Here is a 24,723-nt window from a genome sequence, read left to right on the forward strand (position 1 = left end):
TCTGATGTATAAAGAAGTTAAACCAGCTCCACCTCGACCAGCTACAGTAAAATAGTACTAGCACACTGATGCATCAGTATTAACAGTCTAATATTAAACATAGAGTAATGTATCAGTGTATCAAAATTATAAAATTTCTACTTTATTAAAATTAATTACTTGAAGTGAACTTTCCTTCATTCCTTGTGCTCTTAAACTGTATTATAAATAACCTTTTTATTAAGCGTTTATGCTCTTAATTCCCTCCAAATCTGTAATTCTACTTAAACTTTCCTGTTTATTTTACAGATTTTCCCTTTATTTTTGAAATTTGTCTTTCCACGTAAATATACCTTACCAAATGTATTTTAATTCCACAAATAATTTTTTTTTTCAACGGATATAAAAGTTTCAAGTTAAAGTCTCAGTTCAAGTGTAAAACTGTAATTGCATTTACAAATTTAGATAAAGTGACAGCTACTGATGTGTACGAAAACCTGGAAATAAAGTGTATTTTTAATTGTTTTTCACAGTTTTCTTTGCCGCCCTAGCAGCCATAATATTACTACTAATATGACTATGAATGCTGTTTTTACACTGTTGTACTCTGCCTTGTAAATCTTTAATGTATGACACTTATAACAGAGTATTTTTAGATTCTTGTATCAGTATCTGAGTACTTCTTCCACCACTCATCAGACTTAACCGCAGCTTGTACGCTGTCTTTAGATTAAGCTCAGGAGAAATTCCATCCTCCTCCTCCTCCACCTGCGCCTAGGCCGACCGGCCTCCATCGACTACACCTACGAGAAAAGTAATACCTCCCCTGGGGGCATTTTGAACCAATTATCTTTGGCAGGTTCATTACAGATAGAGAATGTAGAGCAGACTGAAGCCATCAGCTCCAGACGTAAAGATCGGAGAAACTTTCAGGGAAGAGAAAAAGAGAAGGAGGAAGTCGGAAATCAAGAAGAAGTGTTGGCTGATATTCTGCATCGACAAACAGAGAAAAGCTTCTGTGGAAGTTCAGATTTATGTTGCTAGGAGGAAAGAACATGGAGGCAAAGAAGGGGAAATTAGATGGAAAATCCTACATTTATATTTTTTACATCTTTAAAATTTCAGGAAATATGTGTCTGCTTTCTCCGGCCAGATAGTACAGTAGCAACTGTAGCTGGAGGGAGAATTGTGCAGTTATGAAAACACTGAAGTACAGTCTAAGTTGGCCCACTTAAATCTTTTATCCGTCTTTATCTTTATGAACATTATCTGTTACTAAATGCAGCGGAGAGTTTTAGAAACTTTGGGAGCAGACAAACGTCTAAAAAACTCTCTCTGCCACAAAAGGACGAAACCATCTCTGGGTTATTTTGACAGATTATTTCTTAACCGGTTCTGAAAAAGTTGCTGTTGCAGCTTTGATAACATCAGACAATTACAGTGAGCGTCTGCCATGTAATCCACAAAGATATAAAGCAGCTTAACCTTTAAAGCGGGTGTAGTGGCTTCCTTAAAAGAAAATGACACCATCAAACTTACCCTCATCCGCCCGTTGCGGATGGCCGGTCCGTCCTCTGCCAGCCGTAGGACAAAAAGGTCCATCTTGTACTCGCGCCCTCCGCGGATGCTGAATCCGAAGCCCTTCACGCTTTTCTCCAGCTCCACTGTGAAGAAGTCGAAGTCCTGCGTGAGCTGAGACAAGCACAGATCAGATGTGATTAGTGTTATCTGAGGAGAAAGTGGGCCACTACAGCAGACCAATAATCTCAGGACTCAGCAAAGATAAGTGAATAAGAACTAGGCAAAGGCAAGGTAAACAAAGCACAACCAAGAATTACATTACACCTCACCTTATATTATAAAAAGCATTAAAAGACAAACAAAGGCGCTGCTCAGGAGTGAAAATAAAGTGTTCTGAAAAGACTAAAGTTGGTGATATAAGCTCTTTAAAATGCAGCTTTACATGCAAACAGTTTGTGTATCCCTGACTTCCCTTGAGGAAATAATGTATTATCTTCTTTTAAACTGTCGGTGTCGGCTTTAAGTAGAAATATATGAATTCAATTTGTAAAAAAACTCTGTAGTTTGAAGAATTGTAGGAGAGTGTCGACTAATTTGAGGTATAGAATATATATGTATGTGTATACATATATATATATATATATATATATATATATATATATATATATATATATATATATATATATATATATATATATAAATATGTCCAAATATCTGGAAAAAAATAAGAAAAGTACTTTTATCATGTTGAGTTGATGTGAATAAATCAAATAACTGAATTAATAACTTTATGTAGACTTTATGCATTAATCTTTCCTTCCTTCCCTTCTTTGGAAATAAGGCTGATGAGAGTCATGACAGTCAACCAAAAGAGTAAACTTGTGGGCTGTAATAAACAAAACAACGAGCTGAGAGACACTAACAGGCTCTGAAGACCTGAAGTGAACTGTAGAAAGGGTCGATATTGTTAATATAAAACACTGATTAACGCAGCTTTATCTCCTTAGTCATCAGCCTCACATGTTCAGTTACACTGCTGTCATGTCAGGAACCAAGAACAACTTTTTCACCCTTACTTGAACGGGAGGCATCCTGTACTCTGGGATGGTGAACTGCCTGGCGTCGGGAGCTAGCTGTCTGTAGTCCAGCAGCGGCGGGTGTCTGTAGTCCAACGTGGGCGGCTGCCTGTAGTCCGCCACAGGAGGGTGCCGGTAGTCCACCGGCGGCTGTCTGTAATCGGTGAACGGCGGCTGTCTGATGTCCGGTTTAACATCCTGCCTCGCCTTCACCTCTGACCTGTAACTAACAGACCAATCAGCATGAAGAAAGGACTTCCAGGAGGAGTATTATGACTATCATCAATACCTTTGGACATGCTAATCTACTCGTATTGTTTCGGTCGGTAGCGTGCTGGGAAAATAATGCTTCTTGACACGCTGCAGGCTCACCCAGTGCCGATAGAGATGACTTGTTTTGGTTCGCACTGACACCCATTAAACAAGACTTCAGTGAGCAAATTAAACAGTTTTTTCTTGCACTTCACATGAAATGTTAATAATAAAAACAAGTTCTCTCAGAGGCTGGTGATGCAGAGTAAAAAAAGAAATGTGGATTCTGTGGAAAAGCAGTGGGGGGAGGCAATGACACTGTAGATTTTGGACCCCTCTAGTTCTTGCTAAAATATTCAACAGATCTCTATAAAGAAGCAATTTGTGTAAATAATTTAGCGGTCCATAAGAGTTAAGTGATGTTATACAACAAACCGGGTAGAGGGAGAGGGAGGGTGAGAGGTGAATGAAGAGAGCAGTGACAGAGAAAAAGACAATGTTAGCGAGGGAAAAGGTGGAAGTGAGAGGAAGAATCTGTAAGACAAAGAGAATAAAAAAAAGTTAGAGAAAGTAAGAGAGAATGAGGACGAGGGGATGAAAGTACCAGACTCACTCATATACCTGTATTCTCAGAGGAGCAGTGCTCGTGCCCCAGAGACAGATAGAGGGGCTAGTCTATAAAAATGCTTCACTGCATCAGAAAATCGAGACAGCTGCAGATCTGACGCCGCAACGGCTTTCATTAAAACGGTTTGTTGTGCTCTGTAACGTGAAATCCCTCTAAATGGTGTCTTACCTGCTCTCGTGGGTGTAGGTCTGAGGTGGAGGGGCAGGCAGCTGGGTCACAGGGCTCTGGTGGGGAACGGGGTTGGGCTGGCTAACAGACGGGTTCGGCTGGCTAACAGAGGCGTTGGGTTCTGTCACAGCCGGGTTGGGCTGTGGGGCGGTGGAGCTCGGCTGGATCTTGGGGCTGTGCTGGTGGGCCATGGGGCTCTGCTTCTCTGAGCTGGGGGCTGACGGGGGGTTGCTGATCTCTGGAGGACAAATCGAATCACAACATGTACTTTTTTAGCTTTATCTAACCAAGTCATGCCTTTTTTGGGGCTTAAATCTGCATGAATTGACTTTTTGCCTCCTTGGAAGCAGCTAGCAACTAGTTAACACTAGGGGTGTGCCAAAATATCGATACTACGATATATCGCGATATTTTGTCTTGAGGTATGTTATCGATACACTGGTGCCAAATATCAATATTAAAAAATTAAAAAAAATAAATAATAATAATTTATTTTTATTTTTTTTTCAATTTTTTACAAAATTTTGTCTTTTTTTTTTGGCCCACCACCACCACCTCTCTTTGGAGGACAGCTTTATCTTTATTCAAACATAGGTATACAACCAAATAAAATTTAAAAAATGGTTTAAGTAGCTCTGAAACCCACACTGTGGCTGCTGTGGCTCAGTGGGTAGAGCGGGTCGTCTAGTGATGAGTAGGTCACCAGTTCGAATCCCGGCTCCCCCTAGTTGCATGTCGAAGTGTCCTTGAGCAAGATACTGAACCCCAAATTGCTTCTGATGAGCAGTTGGCGCCTTGCATGGCAGCCTCCGTCATCAGTGTATGAATGTGTGTGTGAATGGGTGAATGTGGCATGTGTTGTACAGCGCTTTGAGCTGTCGTTAGACTGGAAAAGCGCTATAAAAATGCAGACCATTTACCATTTCACACATATAGATATTTAATGATATTTGTAGTCAGTGTGTGTGTTAGGAAGAGACACTGTGCAATATACTCTTTGTTTACCTGGCTGTCATTCATGGGAAATTGATTGACAATGTTTTGTCATTCCTGTGAAATGGATTCAGTGCAGTCAAGTCACAGATATCGTGATGTATCGTGGATGAAATTTCTTGCAATATATCGATCATCGCAGAATCGCTGTATCGTGATATTATCGTTATCGTGGGCAAAATATTGTGATAGTATCGTATCGCGAGGTACCTGGTGATACCCAGCCCTAGTTAACACATTCAAATCTTATCACCGTATGAAAGATTTAGCAATAGGTTCATATTTCCACATCCAGCAGACATGAGACAACACTAGCATTCATTGGGAGCAATGTTTCGGTCCATCCGGTGAAGCCAAGTCAATTATTTGTAGTCTACTCTCCTTTAAGCTCTGTTTTTGGTCTCTACCAAGTTTAAAAAGAAACATCTGCTTCTTTAGCTGTTCAGCAGCTAGTCACTTTGTACATCTGCCGTTTGGTGCTGGCAGGTAGGACAAAATGAGAGCACTCAGAGCACCAAAACTGAAAAGTTGATAGAAAAGGAGCTGCAGATTCAGCAGGCAGCTCTCTGTGGGTTCATCACTGCCAGCAACATTTTCCGCCAAATCTTTATTTGATGTGATTTTGAGGTCTAAAAAAATTTCGTCTTTGTCTTTGTTAGCACATTTGTTGGTGTGTTACTGCCATGTGTCACTCAGACGAATATTATGTAACCTGCAGCAAGGCCCAGCAGTCCCCTTCAGTTTAATCTGGCTGAATCAAATATCAAATTAATCAGCCACCTAAATACACCTAATTTTGTTTTATCAAGAATCTCGGTATCTTTCCAGAGAAATTAATGAAAATGTCGCCAAATGCAAAGTTAAAGAAAGTTAGAAAAGAATCTTGGATCCGTTAACTTGGTCTATTCTGGATGGAGACTTATTCTCCATCCAAGTTAAAGAAATCTGCTTGGTAGTTTTCGTGTAATCCTGCCGACAAACCAACCAAAAAACTAACAGTTAAAATCCTCGGCAGAAGTACAGAGCAGTAGGTGAAGGTAAGGAGGCAAACCAGGAGTCATTATCACAGAAACAAGACAAAAATGATGTGAATGACTGAAAATCATTCTTCAGTCAGTCTTACTTGCTTTATCTTTCTGTTGTAGGGGTATTAAACTGATCTGGATTAAAATCCTAAAATCTAGATGCAGCATATAAGAAAAAATAACGAGGAAACTGAAATCACACACATTTTTCAGCATTAATGTCACTGTGAGAAGACATGGAAGCACCGTTCAAGCATCTGCATGCAAAAGTGTTACGGAGCGAAGAAGATGTGCAGACTGGAGAAACACAACTCATGAATATGTGACAGTAAATCTAAAAAGAATCACTTTGGTATTACAACTTCCATCTAATGGAGTGAAATCAATCGCCGTCATAAATCAAGTGCTGCAGTTTCAAGTCCTCATCCATCTTGTCTACGTGTTGCGTGTGTCCACGTGTTCTCTCACCTTCCTGCGGTATGATCCTCAGGGTGACGCTGAGGCCCGCGTCCTTGATCAGCTTAACGATGTCGGCGTGCGGCATGTTGACGATAGACTGGCTGTTCACCGCCAGTATCCTGTCTCCCACCTTCAGCTTCCCGCAGCGGTCGGCCGGGCTGCCCTCGATGATGCGGCCAATTTTATGTGGCACAGCTGTTGAAGATTCATGCACAGCACACTGCAGGTTAGACGCGCTCAGCGGCAGCAGATTGGAGGATTACGCCTGTCTGTGTTCATACACCACTCCCTCACTGACTGACTGAATATGTCTCTGTCTCTCACATTTTGCTATTCACCCCAGGCTTATGTAAGGCATCCAAGTTTTTTTTTAATGTGTGTGGGCGATGCACTGATGCTCACGGCCGCTTACTGGAGATGTGTGTGACTGACGTATCGTGGGAGGGCATGTATAATTGAAGAGAGGGAAAGAGAGGTGCTTCACGTTTTATTGAGCCATTACCCCTTCTTATACTTAAGTTTGACTCTAATCTTGACACTATATTAAGCTGACCCGGTGGTTTATATGTGTCTAAGAGCCTCCACACGAGGTTCGGCACTTGTTATGCAGTATAGAGGATGACTGAGCATGTACTCGACTCTATAAAACACCACTTAAACAATCAACGGACTCACTGTTGGTGGCAGCCGCCTCGGGCCGGTTGAGCGAGCTGATGATGACGAAGCCGAAGCCTTCGCTCTCCTTACGATTGATGATGACGTCACTGGGCTGTGTGTTGGGTGTCGTCCTGTCGGTGGTGTTGGGTGCCTGGGTGGTGATGGTGCTGTTGGCATATGTGAAGTCGCTGCGGGGGGAGCTGTGCTGCGTGGAGACGGAGCCGGGGCTACGTCCGTTCTCCGGACAGGACTCACCTGTAGGGGGAGGCAGAGAGCTGAGCAGTCAAAAAAGACAGTGGAGGAAAAACTATTTACTCAGTCTTAACCATCCATTCATCTTCTTCCGCTTAACCAAGTCTGGTTAGCGGTAGCAGCAGTGCTGAGCAGGTTTCCAGCTCCTCTCTGGGGACCCAAAGCTTTGACAGGCCAGATGAGATATATAATCCCTCCAGCGTGTTCTGAATCTAGCCCGGTGTCTCCTGCCAGTTGGATGTGCTCGGAAACCCTCCGAAGGAGGCCGCCCAGCAGCATCCTGACCAGATGCCCAAACCACTTCAAATAGCTCCTTTTGATGTGAAGGAGCAGTGAACATCTACAAGTATCCAGGGGAGGTGACTGCAGAAATGATTATGGGTGACACTCCCGAAGCTCGTAGGAACCATAATAGGTGATGAACTGATGGCACTTTTAAGGCTTTAGAAGCGTTAGCTATGCCAGCTGCCCTCATCCTTTAGGGTGAGTCTGGCCGCTCAGTGGAAGAAGCGCACTTTTATCAGTGACCTCATTCTTTTGGTCACAATCCAAAGCTATTGGGATGAGGGTTGGAACATATATCGTCTGGTAAATCCAAAGCTTTTGCCTCTTCACCACAACTGTCCTGTCCAATACCAGTATATCCTAGATTTTGGGCCCCGCTGTGTGTTCATGTGGTGTTGAAATTACTGGAAAAACATTTTTCTGCATGGGAAAATATATGAGATACCCTCTCAACTCGGAAAGCTGGAGGAAATTTTGGTACACAAGCAGTAAAATTGATGCCATATGACACCAAAACATGGCAGATGAAAGTAAATGTTGGGTTGATGATAAGAAACTTTTACCAAAGTGATGTAATTTTTGCCTTTACTCTTCTTGTCACTCAGGTAGATTGAAACATAATTTTTGGCATCCATGCTGTCTACCAACACAATGAAGTTGGAAGAAACAGTTGTTTAAACAAATCTATTCTTTAATCTTTAACTACGTGCTGTATTTTGTTAGATTAATATATTATGACTTCTGCCAAGGAGGCTACAGAACATATTCCCACGAAACTTGGATGGAGGATCGGTCCCAGCCCAGAATAGACCCCATTAACTTTCGGTGTGGAGTATTTCTCAGGAAATACTGCACTGATGATGAAAAAAATAATGCGTATCTAGGTGGCTGGTGTCTGTGAGCAAGTTCAAAAGGGGTTCTTGCAGGTTACAAGTACAACAACCATTAAAATAAAGTATAAAGTAGCAGAAAAGTTGCATGAAATAATCAAGAACCACAGATTTAAATAGAGCACTTGAATAAATTCACTCTCAAACACTGTGTTGGATATAATTGGTGGACAAACATGAGCAACATTTGCTGGAGATCAAAAGCAGCCTGTCAATCACTACATCTTCCTTATTGATTAAGGCAATTTAAGATTCCTGACACTCTCTCTTTTCACTTTTAGAGAGAAATTACCAATGTGCCGCATAATTGCGTTGGAAGAATCGAAGGATAATTCTTGCATGTGCAAACACAATTAATTTCACAGGCACGAGGACTTTCTTTTTTTGTGTCTTTCCCCTTAAAATTAGACGAGCCGGAGCTGAATCTCATCCTTGTGAACGATCAAGACAAGCAAAACAAAACAGAGAAGCAAAGGCAACTGTCACACAACGTGGTAAAACACATCATTAAAATGCAGCACAAGCTGGAGCGAAAAAGCATCTTCTTCTGCATCTTCTTACACTTCGTCTGTCATACTGCGGGATCAAACCCTGTGCTGTTCTTTTGATAGCTCACCGGGAAGCATCGCTGCGGTTTATTGTAGTTAAATTGAATTGAATTGAAACTGTAACGTCAGCTTACTGTTATGTCGCACTTCTTTACGCCGAGAAGAGCGCAAATCTTATTTTATGAGCAGAAAAGTAGTCAGAAAAAGGATAATGAATCGTGTAAAATCAGGGTCATGAGGTGCAGGCAGAAGTGTGAGCTCAGAGCAGGGAGCAGACTCAGACATCTTGCAAAGTGCCAGTGGGAGTCAGACAATTAGGATGGAAGTAAGGGCTGCAGGAAAGGCCAGCCGTGAGTCAGACGGGAGGGCTTTGGTGAGAAGGAATTGACAGAGAGGGCGGAATAGAGTGGGAAGAAGTGGATTGGTGAGAAGAGCGTGTGTGATCGCGTGAGGGGAGGCGGTAATAATGAGAAAAGGGAAGGCCGGAGTTCACGGAAGTGGGTCGAAAGAAATCTGCCAACGTACAGAGAGCAACAGTGTGTGTGTGTGTGTGTGTGAGTGTGAGAGCAAGAATGTGTCAGTGTGTGTTTTTGTGGCTGTTTCAGCGTAATTACACAGAGAGATTAGCGCTTCAGTTTTACGACTGATTAATTTCCTGAATCGGTACAGGATGGGAATCATGGGAGAGAGAGAGAGACGGGAGAGAAAGAATGACGATGGACAGAGATGTGAGTATTAAGCTTGTTGGATCAATTCACTTTATAAAAACTGTGTCCTAAAGCTGCTCTGTGCAGGATTATCTACGTTTAAAGTTGCCAAAAATGATTTTTTTCCGTTGAGCGAGCTTCAACCACTGACCATTTAAAGGGTTGTCTGAAAGTCTGACTATGATTTATATTTTCTGAATCATGTAAAAACGTCTTAGCTCATGTGCTGCATTCAGCGACTTCTGAAGGTTTAGGACGGCTCATAAATATTTCATTTTTTGTGAAAATCTAACTCAATCACACCTGGACACTGTGGCTTTGAGTAAACTCTGGCTTCAGCACTATTTACTCCAGCAGGAGTAAGTAGTGCATTTACTGGGGACTATTTACAGCTATAGATTATTACACATTTTATGCTCTGGTGAGTATTTACAGCAGCAGGACGGTGAATGTGGCCTTAATTCAAAATGGACTTCATTGTGTGTGAAAGATAATGAAAGAACGCGTCACCCGGTGCAACAGTGTGGCCCCTTGATGCATTTTTAAATAGTTTTTGGACAAAAGCTGGTAATAAACAGACATGACTTTTTACACATTCATTGCTGGTTTCGGCCTTTTTGATGAGAAGAAAATACAATATCACAGGTCTTATCATTTAAGGGGAAATATGTACGAATTTAAGTTGAAAACCTTCACAGAACGTGAATAAAAGGACAGTTTTTACTCATTTCTCTGTCTTGTGTTGCAGAGATGACTACTGACCTTTTCAAATAAAATGTCATAACTTTAGCATTTTATAATATTCAACATTTATGTAAATTTCCTGTCATTATTACCATATGAATTGTCGAGTAATGGGCAAAAATGAGTTTTGTGAAGTCACTGTGACCTTTGACCATCAAATACTAATCAGAATTTGAAGAAATCCCCTCGAGGTGTTCTTGAGATATCTCGTTCACAAGAATGGGACAGATGTACGACCTTTGAACACCAAAACCTGAAAACAGAATGCTGTCGGCCACGGCAACTGCCGCCGCAGAGGTATAAAAATAGAGAAAAGCACCACATCGTTACATCTGAGAAGCTAGAAGCAGGGGCGGTTCTAGGGGGGGGGGGCCAACAGGGGCCAGTGCCCCTGTAACTCTGAGTCCGGACCCCTCTGTGGCCCACCCTGACAGGGAGTCTGCATCAATAATACAATGACAGATTTCTTTTTTTTTTTTTTTTAAAGATTTTCTATGGCATAGACACCTTTATTAAGCAGCAGACAGAAAATATGGGAGAGAGAGGGGGATGTGACATGCAGCAAAGGACCTCCAGCTGGAATCGAACCGGGGTCGGCTGCTTTATATGGCATGCGCTCTAACCACTCGACAACCTGCGCGCCACAATGACAGATTTCTTACAATGATTTTAAACTGAAGGGAAAGACAGAAATAAAGTGTATCAGCGCTTTACTACCCAATCAAAATAGTTGAAACTGTAAACACTGTTTTAAGTTCCATTTATCCCTTGTATGAATGAGGGATTTGTCTTTTTTTCCTGGGTTGTATGTGCCCCCCAACAAAAAAGCCGGCCCCAACCTGGCCCCCCTATTAAAACTGGTCTAGAACCGCCACTGGCTAGAAGATGTAAATATTTGGTCTTAAATAAAATAGTAAACATCTAATCTTTAGGAAACATCTGTGTAATCTCAAGATAATGCTGCACACAAAACACCTGCGGGTCAACCCCATCAACGTGTCCTCACCTGGCTGTACCCTCCTCCTGATGACCAGATTCACCTGGCCGTTTCGTGCCGCCCCGTGCATCAAGTCGATCACGTATCTGTGTGGCTTCCCCACCACTGGGATCCCATCCACAAACAGCAGCTCATCACCGGGCCGTAAGCGTCCGTCTAGGTCGGCTGGACTCTTCTCGATGATCGCGCCGATCAAGATCTGTTATTACATGTAGACTGTTATAAACAGGAAGTGGAGGACCAACAAGTGGCTTCAGATGCTGAACTGTGAGTGTCACATGCAGTGTTTGTTAAGGTGGTTGTTATACTGATACACAAATAGCTCAATGAGGTGACTGAATTTTATTTTTTTTGTTACTTTAACAGACAGCAAAAGACACAAAGGCAGCCAGAGCCAGCACTCTCTCAGGGGTCAAAGGTCAGGGTTAGGTGTACACAGTGTGTGTGTAGTAGGTTAGAGAGGAGAAAATGACAGGGTTCCACGCCCATCGCCATACGAGCCTTCTCACGCGTCTCCGGACTCACAGGCTGCCCGGCCTCGTCCCCACCCAGCACCCGGAAACCGAAGCCGGACTTCTGTCTGCGCAGGTGCACCTCGATGTCCTGGTACTCCGATCCTGAGACGACATCACCACAGATCATGTTAGAGTCCAGGAAATCACAGAACATGTCCTGACCACCTGTCCTTCCTCAACTTAAGAATTAGCTTGTTCTTATCTTGCTAATGATTGACAAGACCAGACAGGTGTTCAATGTCAGTGGAGGGGAGGATATATACCTGCCTTACATGGTCAGGGAAAGTAGCAGCAGGCTAACATCAGCATTAGCTTCTAGAAAAAGGTTGATAACAATGTTAGCTTCTCTATCAAGCTTACAACAGTCTTAATCTCTCCAACAGGCTAACATCAGTGTTATCGTCTCCAACAGACTTAGAGCTGCGTTAGCTCTTCAAACAGGCTAATTTCAGTGTTAGCTTCTCCAACAGGCTAACTTCATGGTTAGCTTCTCCAACAAGCGAACATCAGTGATAGCCCCTTTGACAGGCTAACTTCATTGTTAGTTTCGCTAACAGGCTAATATAGGCATTAGCTTCTCGAAACAGATTATCATCAATGTTTATTTTGTTGCTTCTCTAACAACTTCGAGAAGCCTTGCAATCATAACATTTTGACATTTTGTGTTCATCTTGTTTTGAATTTAAGACAGCATCTATTCCATCATGACTTAAGATTTAAAACTCAGAAAATTGTCAGATAGCACAGTTCTGTGAAAGATAAATTACTCTTCAAAGATGAGATGTTTTTTCCCCCCCTAAATGCAGTGAGAAAACATGTTTTTATAACATCAAAGATCTTAAATGTCATCTTAAAATAAGACAAGATAGGATTTCACGCTTTTCTGTAATGAGGCCCCTGATGTCTTGTATGTTTTAAGGTCATAAAGAGTTTGTGTTTTAACAGTATCCCTGCAGAGATGACGTTTTTACCTGAGGAGTCCACAGGAAAAACTGTCCTTGGCTGGCCAGGTTCTAAAAAAAAAACAGAGGATGCAGGAGGCACACATTAACACACAGTCACCCACAAATACACACATCGCCCGTCGCCACACCAGCATAAACACATTCTCCCATAAAGGCTAGAACAAGGCAGAAAGTCCCTGCTTCAGCATTAATGTCATAGCGGAATTTCAGCATCATCCATAAAAGTCAGGAAGTGCTTACAGCGTGTAATATACCCGTCCTTTATTTACAGTGTGAGGTGGGATGCAAGCACTGATCTGCAATCAGCTACTTCACACAACGACACAATTTTGCAAAATGAACTCAACCACAGACGAGTGTCAGCGAATGAAAAATTGATTCCAATTGTTACTGTTTTAATCACACTAAGCGCTCTGCTGGGACTCAGCAGGAATTATGGGAGAGAGAAAGATCATGACGACAGACACGAGGAGTGACACAGCTGTTACCACAGAAACCTCATGCAGTGCTTCTGTCTGTATGAAAAAAAATCAGTTTATAGCCTTTCTTTGCTTACATATCACACGATCTTCATCCATAGATCTGGTTAAATCGTCAAGATTTGTTCAAATTAAATTTTTTTCCTGTCGTTTGTCATTTCTGTGTTAGCTTAAAACAATCATTGCAAATCTAGATGTCTGTCAGGTACTTCAGAGGGAAGCACAAACTACGTACAAATAAGCACACTGTCTCGCTAACTGCTTGTATATATCCATTTATTTTGGTTTACTCTGTGTGCACCTTATACGTGGAAAAATCGTATCATTTTATCTGTGTATTACTCTTACTTGTATCTATTTTACTCTAAGTCTTGATACATGTTTTTTATTTTCTCTTTTATGTATTTACTTTCATGTTTATCCTTTAATTTAAACTGTTGTCTTACACATCCTGACACCGTTGTGAATAAGGATACTTTTTTTCAAGTTAGAATAAATCAGTAAATAAACATCAGATGATGTTCAGACCTCCCTGCTGTTCCATAAACTATAATACAATCAGAAGATCACACAAATGAGGTCAACGTCGGTTAATAACACACTCAGCTAATTAAGTACAAAAGGCATTTTGTCTTATAAAAACACGCTGTTGAGAGATTAAAACAGATGACAGGGATACACGAGGGATGCAATTTAGTTTAAACTGCAAGGTTTACCTAATTTGTGTGGGCTTCTCACTGGATCATTTACACAACATTCACAGAATATTACAGTGATGCTTGCCAACACTGTACCTGATGAAGGTTGTGTAAACAGAAATGTTGTTCATAAACACACCAGCAGCAGGTCAAACAGTAATTTTGTATCTATGATGAGAACTTCATCTGCTGATGGAGATCATGTCATATCATATAAAGCTGCAGAACAGCTGCTCAAAGAGTCGTAAAGGGAGATTTTTTAGGGGAAATTCTTCTTCTTTCCACAGGTTTTGAAAAAACATCCATGCAGGAATCTATCGAAAAAACAACCACTCCATTAAACAGGGTTGATAGAATATGAAGTAGCCGACGTGAGACTGACATCAGCTCTCTCTGGTGCCTTTCTCTGCATCAGTGAGGGATCGTTTAAAGGATCTGTTAACCCAAACAAAACAACAATCATTATACTCACTCTCACAATTTGTTTGGTATTTTTTTTGCCTCGCTCTTGCTGTGAAAATCTACCACCACAAATATCAACATCTCTTTCCAGAATCAGCGTCCTGTCATTCTGGATAACCCCCAGAAAACACTGTGAGCATTCATTAAAAGTAGTTCCACTGCAAACTGAAATATCGGCCTGTACCACTAGAGGCTGTGGGTGTAGTTTGGGTGAACTTTTAACCCAGTCTGGTTACATAAACTCTGACATTGATATATTAAGGCTCAGAGAAGATGACGATGAACCAACAGTAGCAGCTCCACCAGCAGCCCGGGGTCGTGATACTGCCAAAAAAAGGTCACAACCTGCTTCACCCACACCAGCTAACGGAGCAAATGGAGCAGTCCTAAAAATCTGTCTGTGCCTATTCCCCCCGCCGGGCCTCACCCGACTTCACCCCTGACCTTTACTGAGAGCAAGATGAGAGTGAATGCTACGCCGTTCACTGTATCCACGGCTGATGAGGAGGGAGGAGGCATCCAGGAAGAGGTTTGATAAGGTCTGACAGCCGTGTCCTCTTCAGTAGCAGGTGTCTTACAGAAGAATAAACACCTGTGCTCTCTATGACAACTCACAATGTCAGATTAAAGAAGACAATAGGAACCAACGAGAAAGTGCCACTCACACTGACACACACGCAAAACAAGACTCTGTCTCTATGATTTCTGCCATTAATCTAAAGGTGCAATAAACAGCATTTGGCCACCTGTCAAATTCATACTCAGCATATCACCAGAGTAACAGCTAACTGCTGCTAACTGTAGCTGCCTTTAGCTAGTTAGTGCAGTTAGCTGTGCCGTTTGTGGTTCGGACATGGAGCTGAGGGACCAGGGGAGTGTTGCTTGCACAGGAGCTTTGGGCTAGCTTGTTAGCATGCTAGCTTCAATAGACATCTCTGCAAAACAATATATAGATATCATAATGTTTATACACAACTCTGTTGATCATTTTAGTCAATTTTTGATACCTTCAACAAAAAGTCTTTCATAAAGGCCCTTTAAATAAAGCTTATGTATGATTAATGATTATTTTTTAAATCAATTAATGCTCCAGTTTGCCTACTTTTAAGCCACTGTGGACAATTCTTAGGAGTTTTCTGGTTGATTGGAGTTTTGAAAGCCTGTGCAAAGCAATTACAATTTTACAAAAGTTCAGGATTGAATTTCTCTCCACTTTTAGGTCAATAAATAAAAGATTCAACAGTATTTCTTCCAGGACATGTGGAGAAGGCAATTAAACAAGGATATAATTTGGGAGACAGCTAACTCGATTAAATTAACTAATTTGAATAAAAAACAAAACCATAAAAAATTCTAATTAAGTGAAAAATGTAAAGACCTACTTTTGTAAAACACCTGTTTCTGATTTCATCCAGCCCTGAATTGTAAACACCCATCCAAGTTTGTTCTGCCTGTGGCATTAAACTCAGGATGTATTCTGATGATATCACAACAAGATGAAATTGCTTTTCCCACATTTTACAAGTCACAGGATGGTAATATAGCTGGCAACAAAGCACTATGTTTATTATCTCTGTATATGAAGTGAACTGGCTGGATGCCAGTGTCTTGAGACTTCCAGTGAGTGAAAAGACCGAGCTGACGGGCAGGTTTTGTTTGTTTACCTGTGTGTGTGTTGACTTGTGTGTGTGTTCAACGAGCGAAGATCAAGCGAGATAATATGAGGAATTAGCGGCTGCAAATGCATAAATCAGCAAATCGTCTGATGAGCCTGTAAAGCCGAAGTGTTTGTGCTGAGGATTCATCAACAGATCTTTCAGTTTGATTGAAAGAGGTCGGCGCATCGGAACAAGCTTTTCAAATTTTTTCTGTGGAGCAGCGATACAGGACAACAAAGAAGTTGTGGGTGTTTGTGTTTGTGTGCGTGAGAGAGAGAGAGAGAGAGAGAGAGAGAGAGAGAGAGAGAGAGAGAGAGAGAGAGAGAGAGAGAGAGAGAGAGAGAGAGAGAGAGAGAGAGAGAGATGAATCTTCAGTACTCCACCTTCCAATCAGGAGTCCAGCTTTCTTCAGTGCTAGAGAGGAGTTTTTGTCACAACGCTAACACCTGCAGTTTCAGCTCTGGTACTTACGCCTACTCTCAAAGATAGCCCTGGACTTCTCATAAAGGTCATAGGGGTCTGGTTTAGCCAGGGCTAAGACCTCGGAGGCTGAGTCTGGGACCGAGGCCCTGTGGAGATGGTGGGTTGGGAAGGGGGCGCTGTGGGGGATAACGGGGGCTGAGAGGCTGGTCTGAGCGGGGCTGCCCTGGCCCTGTTGGGACTCCCACTGCTCCAGCACCTGTGAAGCACATCGGCAGGATGGGTCAGCATTTCAGTTCCACCTTTCCCACCTGTGACACTCGATTTTACCCCTGTCACCATGACAACAACACTGAAAAACTGAAGCATAGTTATGGTTTTTGACCGTTCGCTAATCCCCTGTTTAGCACTCCTGTCAAGCTTCTGTTCTCGCAAAGCACACATGCAGTTTATTATGAGATTAGTGGCAGTTTTACCACCAAAGTTTTGAAAAAGTAGGTCTAATGTTACAGACAAAGGTAGACAGAAGGGTTTGTCATTTATTGTTGGCTGAAAACTAGTCCTAGCTGGGCAGTAGCTAGCTTTAAAAACTAATGCTAGTACTAAATGTTCGTTAGCTAGTTAGTTAAAAAAGCTAATTTCTAATACTTCTAGAAAATTTTATAAAATATAAAAAATTTTCAAGCTGTTTTTCTCTGCTGGGCTGCAGCTAGCTTCACTTCTAATTCTACTGCTAAAATGCCAGTTGAAAAATATGCAATTTAATGCTTCCAGAGGATTTGTTTAAAATAAAAGCTTTGGTAAAGGACCTAAGTTAGGCAACTTATGTCTACATACATGAAAAACTGCTATACAATTTAGACTTTTACACTATTCACATCCTCACCAGAGAGTAGCTAATGGTTGCAGATTTAGGCGCTAGGCTACAAGTTCGTTAGCTTAGCGGTTGAGAACTCTCTTTATCCAGCTGAATTTTTAATGACTGCACATTTGTTTAAAAATGAAAAGCCTCTAAAAGGACTTAATCTATGCACATGCTGGCTACATAAATGATAAACTGCTGAATAATTGAGTTTAAAACTCCCTGGCTAAGATCCTCACCATCTGATGATCCATAGAGGATGGAAATAAAGGAGCAGTGTTGCTCTTTCGCTGCGGTTAGCGCAAGTATTATGGTACGTATTATTTATAAGTGGTGGAAGAACTTTGACTGCAGATGTCTGAGTTGGAACTTCCCAAAACCAAATATATAGTAGCCAGAGTTGGTAATGTTACTCTTCTGATGATATTCTGAACACATAATGTTCTGATTTAACTTGAAACCTCATGTAACGTAATAAAGTTAGCTTACACCTTAAAAAATAACGCTGGATAACTCCTGTCTGAAGTAAGCTAGTTAGCTTGTTATGCTAACATCTATAGCTCCTGTTAGAGCTGATTTTTTGTGTTTTTGGTTTTAAATAGGTAATAAAAAAAAAATTCTCATGGCATGTGAAGAAATCAGAAGCTTGACAGGCCTTTCCTAGTTACTGTCGCTATGCTATGATTGGTCAATCGCCGTTCAGGGGCGGGGTTTAGCAAACCATCAATTCATGCTAATCAACAGACAGGAAGCCAGAGAGTTAGTAAGGTTAGTAGCTGAAACAAGCAAAACAATTCCAGGCTTGATTTAGATTGCAGTGAGTCGGAAAACACGGAGACAGAAACATTAGAAGAATATGATAAACAGATAAATATGGTCTCATTTTGGAGGATGACAGCAAATCTGGTACTTTATTATCCCCACTGGAATTTGCATAAAGTAGTACACTATATATTATACCCGATTTTTTATAGGTTCCATCCAAAAACACATTCAGAAATGTGCTGTCAACTGTCTGAGGTGACACCGGCAGTTTTGACAACACCAGTCAGTCAGAGTGTCAGCCTTGATGTGTCAGATAAGCATGGTAGCTCAAGTCGCAGCACGACACTAAGCAGATAGCCACAATGACACGCTGACATGTCAGAAAGTGTGAGGGACGGATCCGGAGGGACTGACAAGCCTTTTTGAAACTGAGACGGTGAGACTGGCTGCATATGGCACGCTTTAATATTGAGAATTACAGGGCATCTGGTTCAAGACGTACCGAGAATAAATATCAGCTTCATAAAAAGCTCAGAGACTGAATCAAAAGTGCTTCCACTCTTTGTACTTTTACTCGTGTCTGCCATTGATGTAAAGCACGTCTGTTGGGGGCAGGCTGCTGAGACTGGGGACCTTGTTAAGGCTGGGATTATACTGCTGCATCCTGATCTCTCTTTTGCTCTGTCTCTGTTTGATTAAGACTGTTGAAGCGAGTACACTCTGGCTATAATCTAGTTGGTCAGATGGCTAGAGGACAGCGCAGGCAGACTTATGGAATAAAGACACCTGCACGTGTTCCAGCTGTTGCCTACAGTATTAGATGGATTTGACGGACAAATCTTGATAAGCTCATTTGCAAATGAAACTCCCGGGAGCTGCAGGCTGAGCTCGACTGTAAGTCCATATGACAATTAGGCGATTCCCCCGTTCTTGCCTTATTAGTCAAATTCCTCCATATTTGATTTTCCAGAGCAGCACAAGTCTCCCTGTAACAAATGATACCCAATTAAACTGAGACTGAACTCTGGTGTGTGGGGGGGAGGTTCAGGAGCAGGGGGAGATGGGGCAGGCAGGGCGGGGCGGCCAACAAATGAACACTGCGGGGTGAGGAGAGAGAGACGTGAACAGACGAGACAAGAGAGAGGGGCTCAGCGTGCCGCCTGCTATTTTGTAATGTTCAAAGCCTTTTCCCTCAGAGCTCAGAATTACAATTATCCAGAGAGAGATTGAGGCGATTGATTAAAATTGAGAGAGAGCGATAGAGCAGAAATGAAGAACAATGACAGGGGCAAGTGTCTTAAAAAAAGCTGCACAATGGTGTTTTTTGCCGTGATGCTATTTGTGATCTGGGAACAAGGACAACAGGAGTCGGGGTCAGTCGCTGGTCAGAGCAGCGCTGGGAGGACGTCCAGGCATGAAATGGATTACACACATAGTCGCACAAAGAGAAACAAAGAGAGACAGGCAAAAAAACACTCACGTGTGGGCATGTGAGTGTGACAAATACACAAAAAGACAATGTGAATCTGATCTAAAAGGATGTTTTGAGTTTCTTTTTTTTCAGAGGGCCTTGGGACAGCAGATGATACTACAGTAGAGTATTAATAGTGGCGGAGAAGGCAGAGAAGAGATACCACATGCAGGCTTGTGCTTAATGTGACAAATGGAAATAAAGGCAAGGTAGACCAGGGTGGAAATGTGGAGTTGTAAGAAAGTGCAAAAAAGGCTTTTAAAGTATCTGGAAAATGTTGTAAAATGAAGATAAAAGAGGGATGGAAATGTGTCTGAACCTTGCCAAGGCAGTTAGAACAGAGACTCAGCAGCTCTATCGCTGTAGCATAATTCAAATGCCCTGAGTGTGGATAACCCTGATGGCATCGAGTCAGGTTATGAATTAACTCAGACTTGCAGGATCAAGAGTTTAGTAGCATGATGAGCGGGCTACTTGACCTTCTTTTTTGCCATCCTGATACCATAAAGACTGCGAATCAAAGTACTGTGAAAGCCACGGACATTGTCATAAGTATCAGTAGAGTTAGTGCGGTGAAAAGATGGGTTGAAAAGTCATCTATATATCTTACAAACGTTGTTTAAAAAGAGGATTTGATAGTATGCACACTGCAGCCATCGGCACTAGAGTGAAAATCTGCTGTATATTAATGACTGAGAAGCAGAAATGGGGACAGTTTTAGAGGCTGGTATGTGTTACCTGCTTAGGGGTCTTCCAGGGTGAATAGTGACCTGCAATGTTGAGAGAACAAAAAATGCTTTAGACTGAAAAAAAGATGGTAGAAACAGATCGTGAGATGAAAGGTTTAATTTCAGCTGCGAGAGCCGATTGCAGGAGATTTTTGTGGATAATAAAGTGACGATAGAAAAAACATTATCAACAAAATACAGATAAACTAAATGAAAATAGGAATGTGACATGAATATAATGCGTTTGTGAATGGCGGAAAGAAAAGCACAGACTCCAACAGGATAAAGGCACAAAGCAGATGATAGCAAATACATTTCTATGAGGTGCAGAGGTATTGTGAAGGCAGAGAGATTAAAATAAGGCCCTAGAAAAAGGCAGAGCTGAGACGCACACTCTAATATAATATGAGATGTCTTGATATTGAAATGATGGAGATGAAAAAACATGACAGACGGTGATCAACAGGTGTCAGAAAGGATATTCTGAAAGGCAGCAATGAATTCTTCCTTTCCAGTAGGGATTAGTTTTATACGAGTCTAGATTTCTGCTTTTGGGACTTTAGGAGATTTTCTACAATGAGAAAAATGTTCATTAAAGCTGCATTAAAGCCTAAACATTCATTTATTTGTGGCCACAATATCAAAATTGGCCACCATGTATTGATTTCCTATTTTCAGATGAAAATAAACATTGCATAGTGTTTCCCACACATAGACTTTACTTGGATGGCCACCGAGGTTTATTAATGGCCACTTAAGTATATCTAGTGACCCATTTTAGCATTCCTTATTTTCATTTTTATCTGAAAGAACGTTAACAAAAAACTACGTGGAGAATTAAGTATAATTAAAATACTGAATCGAGAAATGACGTACAAACAACAGCGAGACAAAATCTTCTACAGACACGGCCTTGAGTGACATCATTTGAGGCAGATTATCAGACAACCCTCTGGAGAACCTCTCTTAGTTGATAGGTGAACACTTGCCTGCAACATTAGCATTCATTTGTTGTGTTTGTGGGCACCTGGTGTCCAATGTTTACTGTCTTTTTGCTCCGTTTTTGGTCTCCACCACCAAATGTCTGCCTCTTTAGCTGCTACTATGAAATATGTTCACCAGTTAGTTAGTAACTTTGTCTGCCTGCTGTTTGATATTGAGTACTAATATTACATGGGGTTCATTAGTACTTGATAGAATACACTAAGACAGATGAGACTGAATCAAAACAGTAAAATGAATGTGAAGCTATGTGATCCATTGCTAGTTAAAAAAATATTTATCAAAGCTTTTTAGTGCAACTAAAAAACCTCCCATCTCTCTTCAACTAAAATCTCATCAAATATCAGCGATTATAGGACTGTTTTCTTTTCTCACTCCAAACAGTGGCTTTTATGAGTCTATAATAGTTCTGTCAGGGGCCTCAGCAGTGACACTGAAAAGGCAGTGGGATTTCAGAATGCTTCACTTTAGTGGGTTCAGGATGACTGCCCCGCACAATAAAGTGTTTTCAGTTTGTAAGGTAGCGCAGAAAGGTAAAGGCCACATGTTTTCCTTTGACTTCCCCATTCATCTTGTTTTGACCTTTAGAAAGGTACGCCACGCAGTTTTGCTGTTTGTTCAAGCGCAACACCCAGAAATCTATCTTGGATGATGAAAGAAAACAATCAGTGAAAAGCAAAACAGAAGTAATGAAACATACTGTATGCTCCAGCACTAAAAAAAAAGGTGCATGCTCCATCTTCCTGATTTACTTCCTGTCCTTCTTGTCTTTCAAGTGCTGCCATACTCTCCCATCTGGGATGCTACAAGCATATGCAAATGGCGCGATAGAGTTATGAGGGGACAGCTTGAATGATGCCATCAGCCTTCCCCGTCTTGGCCTGGCGAGGCTCCAGTCACACTGCAAAACATTTGTTTCACTGGAACGGTGACAATATGTAAAATCACCAAAGGCTACACAAAGACTGTCAGAATAAGCAAATATAGAAACAGATACAGCTTTTATAAAACTCAATACCGTTTTCACTCTCAATGCACCTGGGGATATTTTGCCAGCACCAAACAAGAAAGAATATTTAGAAAAAGTATGCTAACATCAAAGAAAGAGCAGATTTTTTTCTTTTTCTTGCCAAAGAAGCTCAATCAATGGACGGCTTTCCCTCCAGAACACCTACATCTGAGTGAGTGCAAAGGACACGGCGAACAAAGAGCGACAGAGCATTTCCTCAGAGTGGGTGACTGAACCTGAGCTGAGCTGGACGGACAGAAGAGAGGGGCACTACCAGGCAACAGTGACTGAGGTGCCCCACAGGGTAGAGTCGCTGTTCACTCAGGCGCACCAGACATTTAGTTGGACGGGGGTGTCAGCGTGCCCTGTGGCTAAAAGTTGAGAAGGGCTGAGAGACTGGGACAAAGACTGGGAGAAAGAGAGAGAGAGAGTGAACGGTGCTGTCCGTGGTGCTGAAAGCCTTTAGACTGAGTGCTAACCAGAGCTGTCAGCTCGGCTGCTGGAAACTACATGAACTGTGGTGTCAAACTTGCACCTCGGTTCTAAGCTAACCGGTTTGTTGTCCTTCTGTGAGTTCCCTATTTGTGACACAAGCAAGTCCAGTGTAACGGCAGGATATCTCAGTTATTCATTCTCCGTAATGAGAGGGGAAAAGTCCCTAAATCCACGCCCCCCTTCTCAGCCCCTGGCACAGCTTCAGATGATGGTAGCTGTGGCTCGTTTTCCGTTTCTGGCCAAAACTGCAATTAAAGAGTTCTGAACTGGGAAGTGTTTCCAAGGAGCCTTTTTTCCCCTCCAAGGGTGCTGAGTTGTCTACTTCCTCCAGCGATAACAGTGCCTTTTTGATCAGACTCACTGCCAGCGAATCACACAGGGAAACTGGGGGAAAAGGTTCATGTGCAATGATTGTGTGTTCACGGAGATGTAGATGCAAAAGTACAAAATCTATCTTCAGTTATTCATTCATTAATGTGATGTATTGAATTAGTTCAAAATTAAAGAATTAAGTCATAAAAATATTCATGTTTTCTCATCATCATATTCATCAAGTTTGTTTAAAGCCATTGGTGACTATAGAATTTAGTCAAATATGAATAAATCAAAACACTGTGTGGGCGCCATGTTAAACGAAACCCGCTGAAGGTGGACACACATCCGACCACTTAGCACACATAAAGCCACATTTTTCCACCCACAAAAAAACACAGATCTCTCTTTAATTGCACAACGAGAGGCTAATACTAGCCCTTCAATTATTTAAATGAGCCTGTGATGACACTACAATGGGTTGCAGCCTGTGTGAATCTTTCAGCCCTTTGTGAATATGTATCTCCTTCTCACGAGCGAGGCTAGCAGCGTCACATTAACATCCGAATCACAAAACTGATTCTATCCACCTCTATTCAAATGTCCGCTCCGTGTTCTCGAAAAAACAGCCGTCTGTGTGCAAAACAAAAATTATTTGAGAAGTGCACAGTTGAATATGCATGATATTAAGGCTCAAAACAGCACAGTTTATTTAACGACGCTTGTGCAATCACTGGGTAATCACTCCGTCTCATTAAAGCTCAAATAGGAGCGCTTGATTTGTTTAAGAGGCACCGGTGTTGGTAATTCTTCTCCCCCCACACAGAGGGAGGAGATGTTGAGCAAACTTTTGCATCTACGATCTAATTTTGACACATAAGACTAAACTCCATCAGCTTCGTTTAACCCTTTATGCTCTGATCTAATCTCTCCCTTGGCTGTCTTCCAGAGGCCAACTGGACGGGATATTGATCCCTGGCGGGCGGCTCCTCTGGGTCTGGAGCTGGTGGGGACAGAGCTGTAAGTGTGAACATGGCCGACAGTCTGTGTTCTTCTGGCAGAGAGCCGAAGTCATCACTCCTCGGCTCTCTCCTCCCTTTCCCTTCCTCTCTTTTGTTTCCAACTTCGTGCTCACACACATCCAATGAATCACTGTCTAGTTACACACCGATTCCCTTGGAGGCAGGAGGAGGCTCAGTGAATCAAACCCTCCTTCTTTTCTTTGTCTACAAAGTGGACTTTCAGCATCATCCTCAGAGCGGCCCTGAGGTCATCTGTGTGCACACGACCAATCTCAGGTGAAAGGTCAAACCAGACAGCTGAGTCATAATGTGCAATTTACCCAGGGTGCTACTAGAAAGAGGGGTTTATGTAAGCGTGCGTGGGCATGTGTGCAGAAGGATGCCATGGGATGTGTGCTTGTAAGACGAGGAAAGAGTGTGCCTGGCTGGCATGTAGGTGTGCGTGCAAACCTGTGTGAATCAAACCATGTGGCTCAGCGTTTGTGTGTGAGCGCGTGTGGGCGTGCAGCAGCGAGGGGGAATGCGGCAAGTTGGAGGAAGCAAAATGGGCGAGCATACATGTGAACGAGCTGAAAAGTCTCTGCTGCTAATTACAGCCCCGCGCCTCTGCTGGTGTGGCAACGAGGACACAGCCTGTTAATGGTCCAGATAGCCGCTAATGAGGCTGTCTGCCATGCAC

General features: G+C 42.1%; 1 protein-coding gene across 12 annotated transcripts in view; it reads right to left on the reverse strand.

Annotated features, from left to right (window-relative positions):
* Positions 1 to 24,723, reverse strand: part of magi2a (membrane associated guanylate kinase, WW and PDZ domain containing 2a) — a 257,725-nt gene that overhangs the window by 35,358 nt on the left and 197,644 nt on the right. For 8 of the 12 annotated variants that reach the window (XR_003986744.1, XM_030440388.1, XM_030440383.1 and 5 more), the window contains exons 11-20: positions 20,215 to 20,246; positions 16,430 to 16,637; positions 12,668 to 12,709; positions 11,683 to 11,798; positions 11,191 to 11,380; positions 6,777 to 7,013; positions 6,111 to 6,296; positions 3,625 to 3,862; positions 2,577 to 2,802; positions 1,519 to 1,671 (exon numbers count right to left, since the gene is read on the reverse strand). Coding sequence is in view for 11 of the 12 variants with exons in the window: in XM_030440388.1 (XP_030296248.1) it covers positions 1,519 to 1,671; positions 2,577 to 2,802; positions 3,625 to 3,862; positions 6,111 to 6,296; positions 6,777 to 7,013; positions 11,191 to 11,380; positions 11,683 to 11,798; positions 12,668 to 12,709; positions 16,430 to 16,637; positions 20,215 to 20,246 (1,628 nt within the window). In the remaining variant the exon portion in view is untranslated. The remainder of the gene's footprint in view (positions 1 to 1,518; positions 1,672 to 2,576; positions 2,803 to 3,624; positions 3,863 to 6,110; positions 6,297 to 6,776; positions 7,014 to 11,190; positions 11,381 to 11,682; positions 11,799 to 12,667; positions 12,710 to 16,429; positions 16,638 to 20,214; positions 20,247 to 24,723) is intronic. The other 4 variants (XM_030440385.1, XM_030440393.1, XM_030440384.1 and 1 more) reach the window with 3 other exon arrangements.

The sequence above is a fragment of the Sparus aurata genome, chromosome 14, assembly GCF_900880675.1.
Source record: "Sparus aurata chromosome 14, fSpaAur1.1, whole genome shotgun sequence".
Classification (NCBI taxonomy): domain Eukaryota; kingdom Metazoa; phylum Chordata; class Actinopteri; order Spariformes; family Sparidae; genus Sparus; species Sparus aurata.